At 40.5% G+C, this 18893-nt stretch overlaps 1 protein-coding gene across 1 annotated transcript in view; it reads left to right on the forward strand.

The window, feature by feature from the left end:
* Positions 1-18893, forward strand: part of Cog4 (conserved oligomeric Golgi complex subunit 4) — a 62306-nt gene that overhangs the window by 42876 nt on the left and 537 nt on the right. The window contains exons 19-21 of the mRNA XM_037427532.2: positions 3366-3467; positions 7129-7257; positions 13659-13750. Of these exons, the coding sequence (XP_037283429.2) occupies positions 3366-3467; positions 7129-7257; positions 13659-13750 (323 nt within the window). The remainder of the gene's footprint in view (positions 1-3365; positions 3468-7128; positions 7258-13658; positions 13751-18893) is intronic.

Genomic DNA, 18893 nt, shown 5'->3' on the forward strand with positions numbered 1-18893 from the left:
CAGATCAACTCGCGCGAGAATTGTGCAACCGATACATCTGTCACACAACTGACCCCATAGGCCCAGAATATACGTATTCCAGTGCCCCTAACGCTGAGCTCGATGGGCCATACACGCTTTTGGATATACGGGTTGCACTGGCGAAAATGTGACAGGGCACGGCCCCTGGGCAGGATGGCATCACAGTGTCGCTTCTGGCTAACCTTCCCGACAAGGCACACCGCTCGCTACTCCACCTGATAAACTTGATATGGGATGGCTCCCCGCTCCCATCGGAATGGACGACATCACTTGTCACATTCGTACCCAAATCAGGCAAACCAGTTAGCATCGAGGCACTGAGACCAATCTCACTTACCTCCTGCGCCGGAAAGCTCATGGAAACCATGGTCTTCAAACGCCTTTCTGTCTATCTAGAGGCCAGGGGGACCTTTGCTGACACGATCTTTGGCTTTTGCCCACATCTGTCGGCGCCGGACATCCTGCTCCAGCTTCAACATGACATCATAGAACCGACCACTATACGCAGTAACGATAAAGCCATGCTCCCACTCGTTCTTAGAGGAGCATTTGATAACGCCAAACAAAGTAGTGTTCTTTGTAGCTTCTCTACCACAAACTGCGGCCAGAAGGCTTTCAATTACATTCAAGCCTTTCTATCTCATCGGGCCGCTTTCATCCACCTCGATTCTATCGAACATGGCCCGTATCTATTGGGCACACGGGGTACATCTCAAGGTGCAGGTCAGTCACCCCTACTCTTTAACCTGGCCATGAAGAACCTCTCCTTCCTTCTGCGCGAAGTCGAGGGAATACATCACGCACTATATGCCGACGATATTATAATTTGGACCAATACTGGCTCCCCAGCACAAATCGAAGAGCGCCTACAAAAGGCTACCCTTCTGGTGAACGCCTATGCTGCTTCGTGTGGCCTAGAGTGCTCTCCAGCTAAATCTTGGGTATCTACCAAGCGCGGCGGCCTCGTTGAGACCCAGTCCATGTGGTTGGTCCATGCGTTCGTGACCAGACGCGTCCTGTAAAACCCAACCTTACCATCGCCTGCGTCATCACGAGAACCAGCTGGATGTCCTCCTTTGTTCAGTATATACAAACGTGCACCCGACCTTCCCATTGCCACCTCCAACAGCCAATTTGGGGCACTGGTGGTTCATAACTCATTTGCAGAGCCGCAGGAAGTTCATCATGTTAGCCAAATTAATCCTCTGCCGCAGACCCCTTCAGGGCGACGTCTACTGCACAGGCTCGGCCTCAATGTTATCTTTGATCAAGACGCTCCGACGCCCATACCGGAACTTTGGCGGCAGAAACTAAGGGGCGAACCACTACCCCGCATCATAAACCTCGAGCTACATCCTGGCTGCAGACTAGCACGTTCCGTGGCCCTTGAAGTGCGACACTCCGACCGCCCTGGTGTTTTCTACGTAGACGTCTCGGGCCCCTCCCCCTCAGGTCACTTCACAGCCGCCATGATCACAGAGAGAAAACACGTTGATGGCCTCTCCTTTAGAGCCAACACTGTGGCGGAAGCTGGGGAGATTGCCATTGCTTTGGCCGCCTCGCATCCCACCTCACGCATCATCCTGAGGGACTCGCGCTCAGCCTGTTCCCAATACCTTCAGGGTTCCATCACCTCGCTGGCAGCTCCACTACTTTGGGCAGCCTCTTGGCACTTCAACCCTCAGCCCATTCGTTCAGTATGGACCCATGGCCACTCGGGCCTGTCTGGAAACGAGGCGGCGAACACCGCTGCCCGCGCTTCTCTCATCCGGGCCGTTGCCTCTTCATGTCCTAATTCGGAACCTGGCAATACGAATCTTACGTGCTTTCACGAAATTCTTGCCTATTACTGGGCTTCGCACCACCTGTACCCGGACCCTTCAAGTGGTCTGAAGAAAGTGGACGAGTGAATACTACGCCGCCTCCAGACGAACACCTGTCTCAGTCCGGCGGTCGCCAGGCATTTTTTGCAGGAAATCAGTGGCACCTGCTTGACCTGCCAAGTCCTGGCCGACACCTACCACGTCGTCGCTTCGTGCCCTACTAACCCCTTTTCTTTTTCACCCCCTTTCCTCATCCCAACAAAAGAGGCTTGGGAGGAGTACGTGCTCGGCTGCTCGACCTTGGATGCTCAACGCTCTTTTGTGAGGCGCGCTCGAGCAGCGGCCAACTCCATTGGCATCCCGGAATAGGGTCTTGGCACTCAATCATGCAATATGTTGCAACTCTCTGGTACATTTCCTGTAATAAAATGTTTCTACCATTGTCTGCATGTTGGTTCACCATGTTTGAGAACACACACTCCCAGTACGCCATTCTCACATTGTGTGTTTCCAGCACATTGGGCTCTCCTCCAATAGTGGTAACAACTTTGAAAAAAAAAAAAGCCAGTTTCTCTGATGTAGCAGCGAAAGCAATAGCAAGAAATTGTAACTTTGCATCCACATGAAAGTGCCTTCAATATGTCTTATATTTATTATAACAGTGTATTTGTAACCCCTCAGGCACGAGCTAGAAATATTCAGTTAACAACATTATATGTATTATAATTTGTAAAGAAAAGGGGGCATAATTGTCATGACCCATCTAACCTGCACAACACGCACGCACGCATACAGAGAGAGAGAGAGAGAGATGTTTTAACAAAAGAAGGCATGCACACATGCCATTCCTTTGAGTTCAGAGGAATCGGAATCAACTTGAAGTAGTAGCTGGATTTGACTTTCTGTGTGTTGAGGCTTCCAGACAACGCGGACTTTCTCTGAATATGTGTTTTGACGGCATAGCACCGCTTTATTGCAGTGAAATTATCTCTACAGGAGGTTAAATGTGAACTAATACCTATACCTGTTTGTTCACTTCGAATACTTCGAAATTTCTGACAATTTAAGTTTGAATCAAAGTAAATTTGAATACTATAACATTCGTTCGAATATTCAAAGCATCAAATATAGGCACAAACATAGAAAGTTTGCATCCACCCTATTATAGCATAAAGCTACAAGGGCATCTATACATATTTTTGAGAAAAAAAACCTTGCTGGTAGATGAAATATTTATTCTCATCTGGGTTCCAAACCCAGGGCTCTTTCAACACCAGTTACTCTAGCAACCTTTCCTCCACCTTGTGGGATTCCACATAAGTGATTTCTATATGTATTTATTAAATCACATTTGGCGGTAATTATACGGTGCATGCATGTTTGTATCTGCTCATCATTGGGGCAAAACATATTTTGCACGTGCCTGCACTCACAGCAGTATAATATAGCAATGTAGCTAAGTATAAGTTGATTTTATTTGGTACTGCTTTCATCTGTCTTATATTTACTTTTTGTTTCAAGGGCGATTTGATTCCTGCAAACTATGACAACCTGGTAAATCTTACAGCAGCAGAGACCACATTTCAGCTTGAGAAAGCAGTTTTCAAGTGTTCTTTCAACAGGGTGAGAGAAGTTCTGTTGATGATGATGTGTATACAGTAGTCTCCAATTTCTTGTAATATTTTTGCCTGAAAGGTGATTATTAGTTTTTTTTCCCTACTGTTTACTGAGTTAACTTTAAAAAAAGAAAGCATAACTTGAAGGTCTTCCTGTATTGGGACATGCAATGTCATTGCATTTTTATCATGACAAACGTTAAGAATGCGAACACAAATTTTATTTCTTTAGAAGTTCTCTCAGAGTACCTTCACTGTGTCCAGTGCTTTCTCAGTCTCCTTTTTCAAAAATTATGTGAAAATGGTGTAATTATCACGCACTCAAGTGATTTCTTAGTGTAACGCTTTTTTAACACCCTCATGCTTTTTTTTCTTAAGCTTCATTCACAACTTGTCACTGAACATGATTTTCTGATTATGAGTTTATTTGAGACGGTATTTTTTTTTAAATCTTGTAAGTTTCAGATCTTTTCATTACATTATATGTTTGCCATTATGATTTTCAAAGTTTGTTTAAAACGTTTAGTTTTAAGGGAGGGGCTTCTCAAAACACACGTTTCTTTACTTAATAAGCTAGGGCAAGGAAATTTTTGTTGCTTTTGTAAGGATTTATGCTGATTTCAAATATGTAATAAGCTTTATAGTAAGTTGCATAGTTTTCATTTTGTACCATCACAATGTGTAAAATATATAGATCATCTTGGACATACTTTTTCTGCCACTAAACCTTTATGGTTATGAGCCATTAATAACTCATATTGCTCTACGTTAACTGTATAATGCAAGTAACATTCAGGAAACTGTCTATAAAGCATTTAAATGAACAAGAAAAATTGTAATGTAATAAATTTTAAAATGCTCATACCCCACTGATTGCTTACTGGTTCATAATAATTGTATAAGGGATATCACATTTTAAAGGCATTAATTGCACTCTTAACATACAAAGAAATATGTTGAAGAAATGTCATTCCAATCTGGTCATGAGCAGTACCGAAAATGTGATGTCCAAGCTCTAGAAGTTGCCTGAAGTATCATCTTGAGAAAAATGCATTTCAAACGTAGAAGTGAAAGCTCGTCTGTCTGGTAAGGATATGCTTTTTAAAAATTTTTCTGTATTATGAGAGCTTGGGAATCATGGTTATTTTGAGCAAATGGCTTCTGTGAGCTCCTCATGTGAAATGCACTGGCAAGCAGCCAGGTGACAATTACCAGGGGACCGTAGGCAGTGAGCTCTCCTTTGTTTTTAACAGTCACGCTTGCTCTTTAAGGGCGATTTTAACCTATTGTGAGTTTAACTACAACCTAGATTTTTTTCTCTCATGAAAGTAGAGAAGCTAAACTTGTGAAAGCAAGTAAAAACCAAAAGTATGTAATTTGTAAAAAAAAAAACAAAACGTGCACTTTTCGAGTAGCATCTCCCCTTAATATCTCTGTTGAGTGATGTATGCTTATAATGATTAGTTTCTGGTTAATATGTCATAGCTGTAATGGTTGTCCACCTATGCATTTTTTTTTTTAAACATTGTGAATGAATAGGAAGCAAGTGAATGCCTTCTTGAATTAGTCTCAAATTATAAGGCATGTTACAAAATAGCTGAAAGCTAGCAGAATATTCTATTATAAAGACTGTATTTAATGAAACATGTGCTTTGTACACTATGTGCTTGTGCATTTAGGGTAGCTGAGTATGTGAAAGAAACATTAAAGAAATATTCCCTGAAATCAATTCTCACCAGTGATTAAAGCACTCCCTTGCACTAAGTAATGATGCTGATAACTGGTGCAGTGATGGGCTGGTGCTTTAGATTGCAAAGAGTGTGAAACAGACCAAAACCTGCTTGTCATACATGCCACCAGGGGAGCTTTGTTGTTGGAGTAGGAGCAAGACAGAAACTGAAGGTGTTGATGTTCATTTTTCAGCTTTTTAGTCTGGCATGTAGTTGTGGTCATACAACATTTCCAAGTCTCGGGAAGCTCACATTTTTGTACCCGGTACTGTTATCGCGGATTCATTCTTATGGGTTAAGAAACTTGTCGGTCATACTATGGGAAAGCGCTATATGCTGCCAGTTTTGACCTCAAGGTAGCACCACTTGTAGTAAGAAAGCATTTGGTGAGGTGTCTAAGAAGTTCAGTAAAAGCTCATTATGTTGACACCCATTAATTAGCATAATCAGATAATTGAGACACATTCTTCAGTCATGGCAAGCCTGTGTGTTGTTCAGTGGTATCAAACTCTTGTTAATTTGGTCATGTTTTGTCACAACCCGGCTAATTCGGACAATTCTAGGAGCATGCCAAGCACAAAGCACTGAAATTGTGTGGCGCCAAGGAGCGAAAATAGCATTTGCAGACAACAGAAACGAGGCAGCACAGTGTGCATCACCATCGTCATCAGAGTGAACTGCACAGTTACGACGGTAACACTTCAGGTTAATTTTAGGTTCACGCATTTCCAGTTAGGCAGAACAGGGAGGCCTTGAGTTGCGTTCACATTGTAAAAAAGTCACAAGACGTGAAAAGTGCGGCTCTTATGCTTAGTAGGTATATTATTTACATATTTGTCAAGATAATGAAAGTGTATTGAAGTAATAGACATTTGTTTATTTTCTTGACACTTTTGATAATTTAGAATTGCATTAATTCAGACATTTTTCTTGTCTGATGAAATCTGAAATAATGAGCTTTTTCTGTATGTTGACTTAGTGTTTTTGTTGTTGGTTTACATGATATTTCTCTATTTTGCTGTGTTTGGAGGAGCTCCAATGGTCATCAGCAAATTGATGAATGATGCCAAACACTTGTGTGCTGCACTGTCTCTTTAGCTACGAAGGAACAAATGAAAAACGTCATTGTTCATTTTCCCCAGCTATGCTAAAAGGTGACTGGAGGTAAATGAATTATGGAATGCCAGACAGCGAAGAGCTTATTTTCAAGCTTTTGGAACACTCTCTTGCACGGAAAACTTTTCCATGGAAAAGGCACCATTCATAGCGACCAGCAAATTATATGTAGCAGCATTGGGATATTGCAGTATCAGAAAATGAAGGGCCACCTTTGTGACCTAGTAGTGTCAGACTTTTTATGTCTGTGTTCTTTTGTGTGTGTATGTGTCTTTGTGTGTATGTGTTGTGTGTGCATGTGCTCTTAAATATGTGAAGATATTCAAAGCTTTCTGTGACATTTATTTAGCTTGGTTGTTGAATAAGCCAAAGTAAACAGTGCAGGGCTTGGTATGCTTAACGGCTAGTGAAAGGTAGCTTGCCAGTGAACAACACGAAGCATTTTTTATCCAGCTTTTCTCCAAGTAAAGACTCGGTTTTAGATCGTGGCTCCAAAGTTAGACAATCATTCGAGTGTGTATAGTGTGGGATAATGACCACATTCGAAAACGCACAGAAAGAGGAAAGGGGAAAACGGTCCCCGGTTCATTGAGTTTGGGGATACCGGTCTTTTCTTTCTTCTCCGCACCATTGTTGGATGTACAGAGGAAGGAAATGGAATGCATTCTGCGACATGCTGGCAGCACCCCAGTTGCACCGTGGTGCATTGAAAGTTTACCACAACTTAAGCAGAGACTGAACCTTGTGGATCGTAGTGTCACTTTCTGCGGAATGTAATATTACATACTACGCAATTCACCTGATTCTGTTCACAATTTTCAGCTTGGCGGTCTGCAGTTTGACAAGGAGCTGCGATATCTGATCAGCTACATGACTTCAGTCACAACATGGTCAATTAGGGACAAATTTTCCCGAGTGTCACAAATTTCTACTCTTCTCAACATGGAGATGGTGAGTCAAGACTGCAAAACATTACCTGTACTCTTCTGAAAAAAAAAAAAAAAAAAAAAAAAAAACCTTGGCTCACTTGTTGACAGTAAACTCTCTTTGAGACAAACTCTGTTAAGATAAATTCTTGCTTAAAATGAACAGCATGGGAGTGTTTTTTTTTTTGTTTTTTTTTTTTTTGTTTTCCCATAGACTCAATGCAAAAAAAAATCTAAGATGAACGGCTTAACAGGCCTCCTAGCCTGTAAATGTAGAAGGGGCCGGCTTCATCAGCTAAGAAAAGCAAATGAAATCGTTCATCATTCATATTCTCCTTGCATTCTTCAGTTCCCCAACAGGAATACAATGGAGAACAATAGAGCACAAGAACTTGGCTAGAGGGGAAAATGCAAGAGAAGGAAGGGGGGGGAAGCCAAATGAAAGTGAGAACAAGAACAAAGATTGTACATTATAATCACATGAAACGGAAGCCACATATGCGGAACTAGCATTCTCATCAGAGGAGTCGGATGCATTCTCATCGCCGTCATACAATGGCACCTGAGCACATGTTGTGGTCAGTTTGCGTTGTTTTGCATAGGGCCTGTGCACGTCGTATCTGTTCCCAGTGAAATGCAGCAAATTGGATTGTGCCATTTTTATTATGAAAGTGCATGACAAAGGAAGGTCATTTTGCACACTGAATGTAGCTGCGTCATGTCTTTTTGTGTGCCCAAGGCTTGTGATGGTGAGTAGTGTAAAGGTAGATCTTCAGTTGCATGTTATTCAGGAAAAATTACTGCTGGTTGAAAATTAAAAAATATCCGAACCTCAAAGAAAAGCTTGTAGACATTCATGAGCAACTTGGTGTTGTGCAATGGAGACGTGTCCAAAAGTGATAGCAAAGCCACTGAAACAGCCTCTCAGAAGGTGAACAGCCAGAAGAATGAATTTTCCTAAAATAGTGCTTGTCTCTCCTTCTTTTTTCCAATCATCAAAATAGAGTCTATCAAATCGTCAAATAGAGTTTTATTGTTGAAATGGGGTAGAAGTTTATTTATGAGTACACATATTACGAGTTTGCCAAATTGAGTACTCGTTAGATTAGTCTAAAAACTCTACTTGAAAGCATAGTTTTCATTAAGCTGAGCCAAATAAATGCTTTTTCTTGTTTCTTTCCTCTCCATTATAGGTGTACTTCAGTGTTATTTCCAGAGCCCTCCATTACAGCGTCTCTCATAATCATATGGTGATTTTAGGACGTTAAACTCCACATATCAATCAGTCAATTCATTCAGTGTTATAAAGCAACATATTTGGCCATGCTTAGCATGTTAGCATTCGGTGTTGGGGGGGGGCACGTTCAATAATACCAACTCCTGATAAGACAAACAGAGGATTGTGGTCCCTTTGATTTTGTCTTAAAGGGAGTGTGCTGTATTATTCGTATAGATAAAAGCAGGTCAGCTTGTAGAAAAACAAAGCAACATGTTGGACTAACTGATCTTTTCAATCATCTTGAAGTTTAACTAAGCTGACTGTTGTGCCATCTTTTATGCTTCATTTCGTTTGCTCCCCCTTCCTTCTTTTCTTTAGAACCTTTACACCTGGCTGTCTGCACATGCTTGCTTTACCTCAACCCATGTGAGGGTTATGTTTCAGTTGCGACAAGCCACTCAGTAGTTTGTCCCCCCTGTCCTCATTCTTTGTAGTATTTGTTGGTGTCATAAACTTTTCTGTAAAGTTCACACAGCACACCATCAAGGTTAAATTCTAGAAGTTGGGAATGTCATTAGTGATTTCTTTTTGCCCCCTCTTTTTAGTTAGGTCTAGCAATGTAGATTTAGTTGCTGTTTTCATCATAAGAGAACTGTGTAAAATATTTTGCAAGGCTCAGCACATATCTCCCCTTTATATACAGGTGTATGTACATTGGTAATGACTGTACATTGGGAGAGAATAGACTTAAAAACTTTAAAATTAAATTTAATACTATAACTGTAATATTTAAATGACCAATTTTGCAATTTTATTGTGAAGGTCCCTAGGGAGAGACTCCAGATTTGTTTTCCAGTTTATACAAAAACAGTAATTCACCTTGTGAAAAGCTGGGATTGTAGATTTTGCTGCTAAAGTTGTTTTCTAGAAGAGTGTTTGAGTTGCACTTCGATCACCAAATAAGTAGTAAAAACATTTGATGATAAATCAAAAATACATACCATCTTTTCTTGGCACTTTTATGGCATGTCGAAAGGTACCAATTTATAGACAATGAAGATATTACTTTTTTTCTTACAGCCACAGTTGTTATGAGATGACAACAAGGCTGTCATAGTTGCTCGCCACCACCGTCGGTAACTGCTATCGTGAGAAATAAAAATTAATAAAAATGAAATTAGAAAAATTATAATATAGGATGGAACAGGGTTTGAACCTTGGTCCTCTCCATGGCAGCCCTGTATTCTATTATGTCCGTGCTCAAAATTACTGCACACAGAAACCCTATAAAGGCATTATGTCAGCAAAGACCTGTGTTAACATACGTAATATAGTGTGGTAGGAGAGTAAAATAACAATCGGGCGTCACAAAATTCGAATTGTGTAACCAGGCATCACACAATATGAATTTCATAATGAGTGGGTTATTGAATGCTTCCAATACTTTATAAAAGATTCAGCTTTAATTCTTCATCATCAGTAGCCACCAAATCAATTGACAGAGTAATGGGTACCTTGAAAGTGTACTTGTATTGGTAGCCTCAAGAGAGTTGGCAATGATTTCTAGAAATTATTGCAAACTGGCGCTTTTCCAGCTTTCACTGTGACTGTGCGGTGCTTTCTATGCAGGCCTGGTGTTTTTTAATGGTGAGCAAGTCTATGCAAAAGCAATCACCGATCGGCTGTGTCTGGATTACTTTGTATTCTCAATAACATTACTGTGCTCTTGAAGTCAGTTCTTACACAATACAACTCGTTATAACTTGTCTACTTAATTTGGCGCTTCAGTTGTTTATCAGCCCAACATATTGTGCACACACAAATCTGCTCGAGAGACATTCTTCAATGAATGTTTCACTTGTCAGTGACCCATGGTACAAATATTAAAAGCAAATGAAAAGAACAATTTAGCATTGGATTTGCTCAGCTATGGTAGGATGTACATAGTGTGAGCTTATTCACACTGGCACTTTCGCTAAGTTTCGCTGTATAGTCAGTCAATCGGCGAGCCTTGACGTCATCAACCGCATCTTTTGTTGCTGCTGCTTAGATTGTCAGGCATGTTTCCCAGCCTCCTGGCGATGTCAATTAGATGGATGTTCTTCCCTTTGCTACGGTGTCTCTGCAGCACGTTTAGCCTTATTCTGTTTATTCTTTCTACACTGAACCACTAATTGCCAGGTAACTACTTCAATATCCGACGAGTTAAGCTGCTCTGCTCCTCTGCGCTCCTGAGCAGCAATTTCACTCTCCTTCTCTATGGCTATACCGCACACTGGCAAATGCCTCGCTGTATGTATGTAGTGCCATGGTAGGCTCGATCAAAGAAGAAGACAGCAGCGTGGCTCGAGATGCACGAGCCATGGGGTAGGATCACACTGCATCTGCTGCGGCTATAACGTCACTCCTCTGGACTGTGCAGACTAATGTGGCATGTGCGGTGGCTCCAGCGCACCAGCTGTGTGCCATGTGACATCGCTGTTCCTCCCGCATGCACAGAACAGCTCTCCAGGAACCACGTGAAACTGCTCAACCTTGGCCATTGTAGCTTGTGCAAAAAATCAGTGGGTATAAACAGCCCTCTGTGAAATAGCTGTTATACAGGGTGGCCAACAGGCCATTGTATATGGCCGGGAACCAAAGCCAAATTATTAAACAATCCACCGGGCCAGCCCCAGGGTGTGCTCTGTCCCTCATCAAGTAGTCCTGAGAGGGCTCGAGCCCACCATCCCCCTGTACTTTCCACCTATGCTAGAAGGGGATTCAATATTGTGTACTTTTGAAATGTCTTTTAAAAAAATTTAGTTAATTTTACAATTAATGTGATATGCCGTTTACTATCATAACTTGCATTCATTAATATGCTTATGAAAACACAAACAGCGTATCTGAAGCAAATAAGAAGCTGGCAAAATTAAACTTCCATAGTGAGCTGTCCCAACGTACCGCATAGGTTCTCATTTTCATTGTTATGCTGTGCATGTGGAGATTATATTTATCCGAGTTTAAACCAATTTCATGTTTGTTTGGCTGCAGTTGACATTCTTAAATCATCATAAAATGTTGACATTTATAAATAATACTAGTAATTTGGTTTAAAGACCAAATCAGATGGGGCACTATACTCAAACTTCGTTATAACAAAGTGGAATCTTGCATGAAGATAAGTTTGTTATATTCGAAAATTTGTTATAAAGGTTTATTTCTAGCACTATATCTATTGCAAGACCATTTTTCATTTGCGTCATTATAGCCGATTTTTTGTAATATCCGGGCTCAATATATTGAGGTTTGAGTGTAATTGTATTGGTATTCAAAATTTTGTCATATTCATACACCCCTACTCACTGCAGTCACTCCTGCAGCATATGCGCAGTATGTTCAGTGTACTGCATGCACTTTGGTATGGATGATCGACTCCAGGTTTTTTTCTGCAGTACGTACAACGACTCAGTGAACCAGCTCCAATATATATGCGCTAGCAGGGCACCAATGAATATTCACATTTGCGAAACCCAGATGAATTGTCCGCTTTGTCATTTTCCTGGTAGTGTCACTGGCAGACTAGGAGATGAAATTTTTTCCTCGCTTTTAATTCTGTCATGGCTCTCATGGGTCTTATGACTAAGCAGTTGCACTACTCCACTTCATTCTTTCACTACAGTGCTTTTGTATGCTTATTGATGAGATGCAGGACTATTTTTGAAATTCGTGCTGATACTTTATTGACTTACACGTGCAATGCAACAGAGACAAGGGACAACGAATGTATTACACGTGTGCTGAACTGTGAAAACTGACATTCATGGCATGGACACTTAAGTCATGTGGTTCATATCAAATAAGGAAGTGTCAGAGAACCGGACAATTAAAAAATTTTGATTCAAGGCCACTAAGCAGGGTCTCAAAAGAGTTATTAAACCATGACATTTTAAACTGTTATCAGAACTGAAAAATACCTTCAAGGACAATAAGAGCTTAGAAGCATTGTAACAACTACTACTTTGAAATCTACTCTTCAGCACATTCATTATGTTGAACTACACAAGGCACCAGCCCCTTGACATTTTAGCCCGCATTGCCACTCCCTTTACGTTGGCCCTGTCCCGAGTTGTCACAATCAACACAGTATTAGCCATTCCCCAGGGATGCCTGGAATTTCACTCGTATGATCTATAATAAGTCATCTAGGTTTTGCATCTTACTGTAGATTAACATATTTCTCTCAATTGCAGTAGATTGTATCATATGAGGTCATTGAGCCATCGTGACAGTCTAAGCGTAACGGGAAGAATCATGATAAGTTTATTATGCCATGCTTTATTTACATGCACGTGCGGAATGGGCGAGGGTAACCGAAAGATAACTTGACTGATTGCCACATGTAGTACATGCCCTAGGGATATCATCTGATACATAGATACTAGTTTAACTTTTGAGTAAGCGAACCTCACACGCAAGTTTGTTTCCGCACGTTTTGTGTTTTGTGTTAAAGAAAGGAAATTAGAAGGGTTGATTTCTTTTGTTGGACATACTATAATAAAAACTGACACTGTAACCAAGGAAGATGTGTGTGATCTTATTTGTAGTCTTGTTACTGTATTCTAGTAATTATATTGTAAATGTGAAGAAGTTAGTGTTATGGGGGAGATATTGTTCAGGCAGAGCCTCATGCTTTTTTGGGGTGTAAATGGCATGTACTATGAGTACTGTTTAGTAATATTTTTGTTCTAGTGCAGTATTTTTTTTATAAATTCACTGCACAGTGTTGTAATTCACATCTGCTCTTGTGTCTTTCACCAGTTCATCATTTGGGTCGACTGCAGTTAGTACACATCTGGGGCTCAGCTCTTTCATTCACTCCCTTACATATCCCAGCACTTTTGTGTATTCTCAAAAGAGCTGCTTAATAATCACTTCATCCAATTCTCTTTCACACAAGCTTTGTTGGTCATAATAATACTCAAACCTCAATATAATGAATTGTGATATAATGAATTATCGGTTATATTAAATAGATGAAAAATAGTCTTGTAATTGACATAGTGTTAAGATTATACCTTTATAATTATTTTTGTATATAACAAACTTAATCTTTATGTAAGATGCAACTTATTTATAATGAGGCTTGAGTCTATTGCACATTGGTTTTCTGATAACCTGTCCCTTCATGTTCACAGTTTCACACGTTCCATTCTAAATTATAGGTGTCGGAGATTCTTGACATTTGGGGAACAAATGCTGGACCGATGACGTGGAGGCTAACTCCTACTGAAGTGAGGCAAGTCCTGAGTCTGAGGTAAGGATATGTATATATTTTTTTGGTTGGTATGAAATCAAAAAAGCATGTTTTGCGTGGTTGTGAGAGTGGAAAAAGCAGAAATAAATCATTGAACATTGAACTCGGTATTGCGTGAACCTGTGCTCAATAAAGGATGTAACGCTTGCAGTACAATGATAGCAGCGAGTACAGTCGTCAGTTTATCCTTAATTTGATCTTCAGTGAAACTTATCAGCTTTTATATATGTGTCATCATTCATGCTATTATTATTGCTGGTGCTCACTCACCTATGCACATCGAACATGCAATATGAGCAGAACACGAGGAAACATTTGACAAGCTTCTTGTGCATTCATCCAGAGCTGCGCCAAATGATAGCACCTTTGGGAGCTTTAGATGGCGAAATCCGGCCACTACGAAAAACACTCATAATGTTAACTCTATGTATGTGTTTAAGTACCCAAGAAAGTTGATGCCTTATCATGATCATTGCATGCATGTTGCTGAATTTACTTTAATTGGGAACTTTTAATGAAGTAACAACCTGGGAAAGTTCAAATTTCCTAATTTTACTTTAATATTTACTCGATTCTTGGTTCAGCATTGATTATTTGAGTGAATGACTTTGTGCGCTACATAGTATGTTTTATGGTATGTTTGTATGTGCATGCACATAAACAGATGTTTGAGTCTCCCTTAAGTTTTATTGTGATCATGTATGTCATGTATGAATTCAGCAAAAGTTATTTATTTTCGCAGAAAATTTTATGTGTATATAGTTGAAAAGCATTAAGCAAAGATGCTTTTCTTCTGGCGATCATTGAATTGCGGGGACATGTTTCGTGACAATAAAATAAGTACCTTTAGTGCTCAACATACAGTTCAGCGTTACACCTCAAGGTTCAGATTCAAGCTTCTGTGTGCTGCTATTTTTCCAACTGGGCAAAATCTTGCTCTGCAGCCTGTTAGTAAGCAATACTGTCAGCTTTTAGGAAACAGTTTGTTGATGTTGAAGGCCATTACTCTCTCCCGTATGTCTTGTGATTGGGTTACCTTATGTCTATTTTTTACTTTTATGTTGAGAGAAATCTCTGCTGTAAGACTAACTCCATTTCCTTATTCAAATTCATGTAAAGTGTTTAAGTGTTCCAGTACAACAACTACTGGATCAAGCTGAATGGAATTTGTTGCTTTTAAAAAAGACAAAGTTAAATCTTTGTAGCGGCATAAACGATAATGTTGACTTAGGATTATGTGCTTTATATAAAAGTGGTAAGAAATGAAGAAGTTATGAAATAATTGAAGCGAAAAGTTTACAAATCCTTAGCTCTATACCAGAAACATATATTGCAGATGTGTCAGCTGTAGAACATTTAACTGAAGGCTCCCTTATTGCCACCATATTCCTCTCCGAGCTGTTGTTAACATGCGTGACCCCCAGAAATACTCAGCCGAGGCTGTGACGTCGGCTTTTGTACTCCCGTGAAACAGCCCAGAAATCAAGAGATTCTCCTCTCTGTTGAAAAGGTCTATAGCTATTACAGTTGAACCCCGCTACAACGAATGCTGCTTCAACGAAATTTTCGCTACAACGAAAAATTCACGGTTCCCCGTTAGCAGTCCAGGGGAGTCAATGCATAAATATTGTCGCCACAACGAACACTTTTTCTTCTGCCATCCCACTTCAACGAAATTTCACAATGCGATTCCAGGCTCAGGTGTTTATTGTTATACAGGAAACCCAATCTTTAATACTTTGATGCATCTTTAGAACCTGAAAATATGTCGACGAAGTCTAAAACACGCGTTGGCACCATCAGAAACCGCCGCTGTTCAGCAAGCATGGGTGCCGCCATTACTCCATAGCGATGGCAATGAGACTGCTCTGCTGCCTGGAGGATGGCCCTGCTTTTGCCACTGGCTTACTTTGGAGCCACAGTCGATCCGAAGCTAAAGCTCAGTCGCTCAGTTCATGGTTTTCTTCACGCAGCTGCTGCGTGCAACCGCGGAGCAATGCCTTTTCAGATTCCAATGCTTATCATTTCATTCGCGCTTGGCCAGTGTGGTACCTAATCAGAGCGGCTGTTCATCCGCATTATCAACTAAATCAGCTAGCCGGGAGTGATGGATGATAAGAATGATATAAAATAAGGCAAAAGTCACCGATCCACGATACCCTGCCTCCATCTCGGTGTTGTCGGGTACACATGACGGCGGACAGCTGCTGGTGTTAACGTGTAAATGCAACTGTTTGGTACATTTACGAAAGCGGTTGTAGGCGTTGATTCAGCGTGGTTTTCGCTCTGCTGCTACTGGTGTTGGCAGCTGTGTAGTAAAGGTGGCCAACGTTGCACATGCAAACGGTGACATGCTTGAGTCCACTTTCACGCACAGGTGATTTTAATTGCACTAACGCAATGTGAACCATTCAAATGTGATTTTATTTACAAATAAACACTTTCTTGGCACAAAACTAGCACTGTGAGGTACCCGGACTGCTATTTCAACAATCAACGTCGACTTAATATTTGTCTTTAGTTTCCCTTTAAATATTGTCGATCCAACACAATGCCTTGGCGGAATACACTCAACCCTAGTTATAGGGAAGTTGCATCTTACACAAAAATAAGTTTGGTATAACCAGAAATTTATTATCGAGTGTATTCCTAAGCCTATAGCTATTGACAGACAATTCACTTGCTTCCCTATAATCAATATTTGGTTATAGCTAGGATCATTACATCAAGGTTTGAGTGTAGTTGGTGTGAATCTATAGTGCTTTCTTGGCACGAAATGATACCACAAAAGAACCGACAGGACAAAGCACTTTGTCCTGTTTGTTTTCTTGTAGTGTTGTTTAAGGCTATATCCCGGCTGCGGCGGCTGCATTTCCGATGGAGGCGGAAATGTTGTAGGCCCGTGTACTCAGATTTGGGTGCACGTTAAAGAACCCCAGGTGGTCGAAATTTCCGGAGCCCTCCACTACGGCGTCTCTCATAATCAAATGGTGGTTTTGGGACGTTAAACCCCACATATTAATCAAATCATCATTGTTTAAGGCTAAAAAAGCACTATGTATTGTTGGTGCAAAATGGACAATAGAACTAGTCTATATGGAACCACCTTAACTTGTTCTGTTGTTTCCTGTGTTCTGTTGTCTTTTATGGCACTAAGTAAGCATAGCAAACAGATTACATCGTAATAATATTTTCACACACCACTCAAGTTATTCATCTCATATTGATTTCATATTCACCACTTCCCATTACCAGTTAGGCCCCGCCACGGTGGTCTAGTGGCTAAGGTACTCGGCTGCTGACTTGCAGGTTGCGGGATCGAATCCCGGCTGCGGCGGCTGCATTTTTGATGGAGGCGGAAATATTGTAGGCCCGTGTGCTCAGATTTGGGTGCACGTTAGAGAATCCCAGGTGGTCGTCAAAATTTCCGGAGCCCTCCACTACAGCGTCTCTCATAATCACGTAGTGGTTTTGAGATGTTAAACCCCACATATCGATCAATCATTGCCAGTTAGATATAATTTGTTGCAACCTCAGAAAATGCCCTTGTTGTTGACTGTCTGCCAATCACGTAGTCTCATTTTCGCTATGCTAATGTTGTCTGGGATTGTTCTACCAAAAGTGACTTAAAATAATTATTGGGGACTTTAAGCTATCTTTTTATACAGGATCTTTTTTTGTCGTAACCTCTCAAGTAAACTGATAAAAACAACATACTGCCTTTCTTAGTGTCATTGAAATCCACCTTGGGTGAAGTTTATATGCATCTTAGTTGTCTTTTGAAAAACATTACTGTCATCTATGCTGTCATCTTCAGCCAAACATGCAATGCCCGCTCATGCTACAGGTTTACCGATTTTTGAACCTACTTACTCTTTCAAGCACACATCTTTTCTATATACATTGAGCAATTTGAGCAATCAGAATTTTGTGATGAAGTATAAATATACATAATCCACTACACCCTCTTCAGCAGTTCTCCTGTACTTACAAATTACTTCCTTCTGATTTACAGATTCCTGTCTACCACCTCCCTTCCTTTTTTTATTTCTTTTTTATGGATTATTTCATTCCATGTTGAGCTTAATATGGCCTGCAGCACGAATGTATAATTTAAAAATGCTCGATATTCTATCACTTTTTAAAAAAGCAATGTGTACTGAAGAAATTGAGGTGAATTGGTGTTTAATGCATGGCTCTGCTTCTTTTGTTGTATAGTATTTTGGACATGAAAACATTGATGAACCCTTTATTGTCGAGTGTGGCGAGGTCGTGACATACTCAAAAATTCTGAGCATGCAAGTCACGAATGCATGCCGCCTTTAATGCTGGCTGTCAAGTTCTCGTGGGGAACATAGCTCTCAGCATAAAAATTCTAGTGCCATCTCGTGTAAAGTGTTTTATACTAAACACCCCGCCGTGGTGGTCTAGTGGCTAAGGTACTTGGCTGCTGACCCGCAGGTCGCGGGATCGAATGCCGGCTGCGGCGGCTGCATTCTCGATGGAGGTGAAAATGCTGTAGGCCCGTGTACTCAGATTTGGGTGCACATTAAAGAACCCCAGGTGGTCGAAATTTTCAGAGCCCTCCACTACGACATCTCTCATAATCATATGGTGGTTTTGGAATGTTAAACCTTACGTATCATTATTTTATACTAAACCAAGTGTTGTGTAGCTAATGGGGAAGAGGATGAAGCATGTGCATAAAATCTCAATTCTTTATTTTTTCTCACCTGAGTGACATAAGTTTAATCTATAATTTGCTCATTTGGTGGTTTGTATACAACCAAGAGGTGGCACACGACATCTTACATAGTTCTGAAGTACATTTTTTGTTGCAAGATCCTCGCTTCTATGGCATGTTAAGAATTAGCATCATACCTTAAAGTATACGTTAAAGTTGCATTTCAAATAATTTAACTACAGAATAAATTAAATGTTGCTATTTAAAGCTGGAAAATAAAAACAAATTTCTCTCGGCGATATTATAATGCAAGCATTAAACAGTTAACAACACTTTTTTGGTGGAAAGAAGACAAACTGACCATTGCAGGCGCATTTCTTGAACAGTGAAAGCTTTAAGTTCATCATGTAGCTAAATGTGATGGACTTCAGTGAAATATAAAGGAGTTGTTTCGTCTGT

The sequence above is a fragment of the Rhipicephalus microplus genome, chromosome X (assembly GCF_043290135.1).
Source record: "Rhipicephalus microplus isolate Deutch F79 chromosome X, USDA_Rmic, whole genome shotgun sequence".
In the NCBI taxonomy this organism is placed as follows: domain Eukaryota; kingdom Metazoa; phylum Arthropoda; class Arachnida; order Ixodida; family Ixodidae; genus Rhipicephalus; species Rhipicephalus microplus.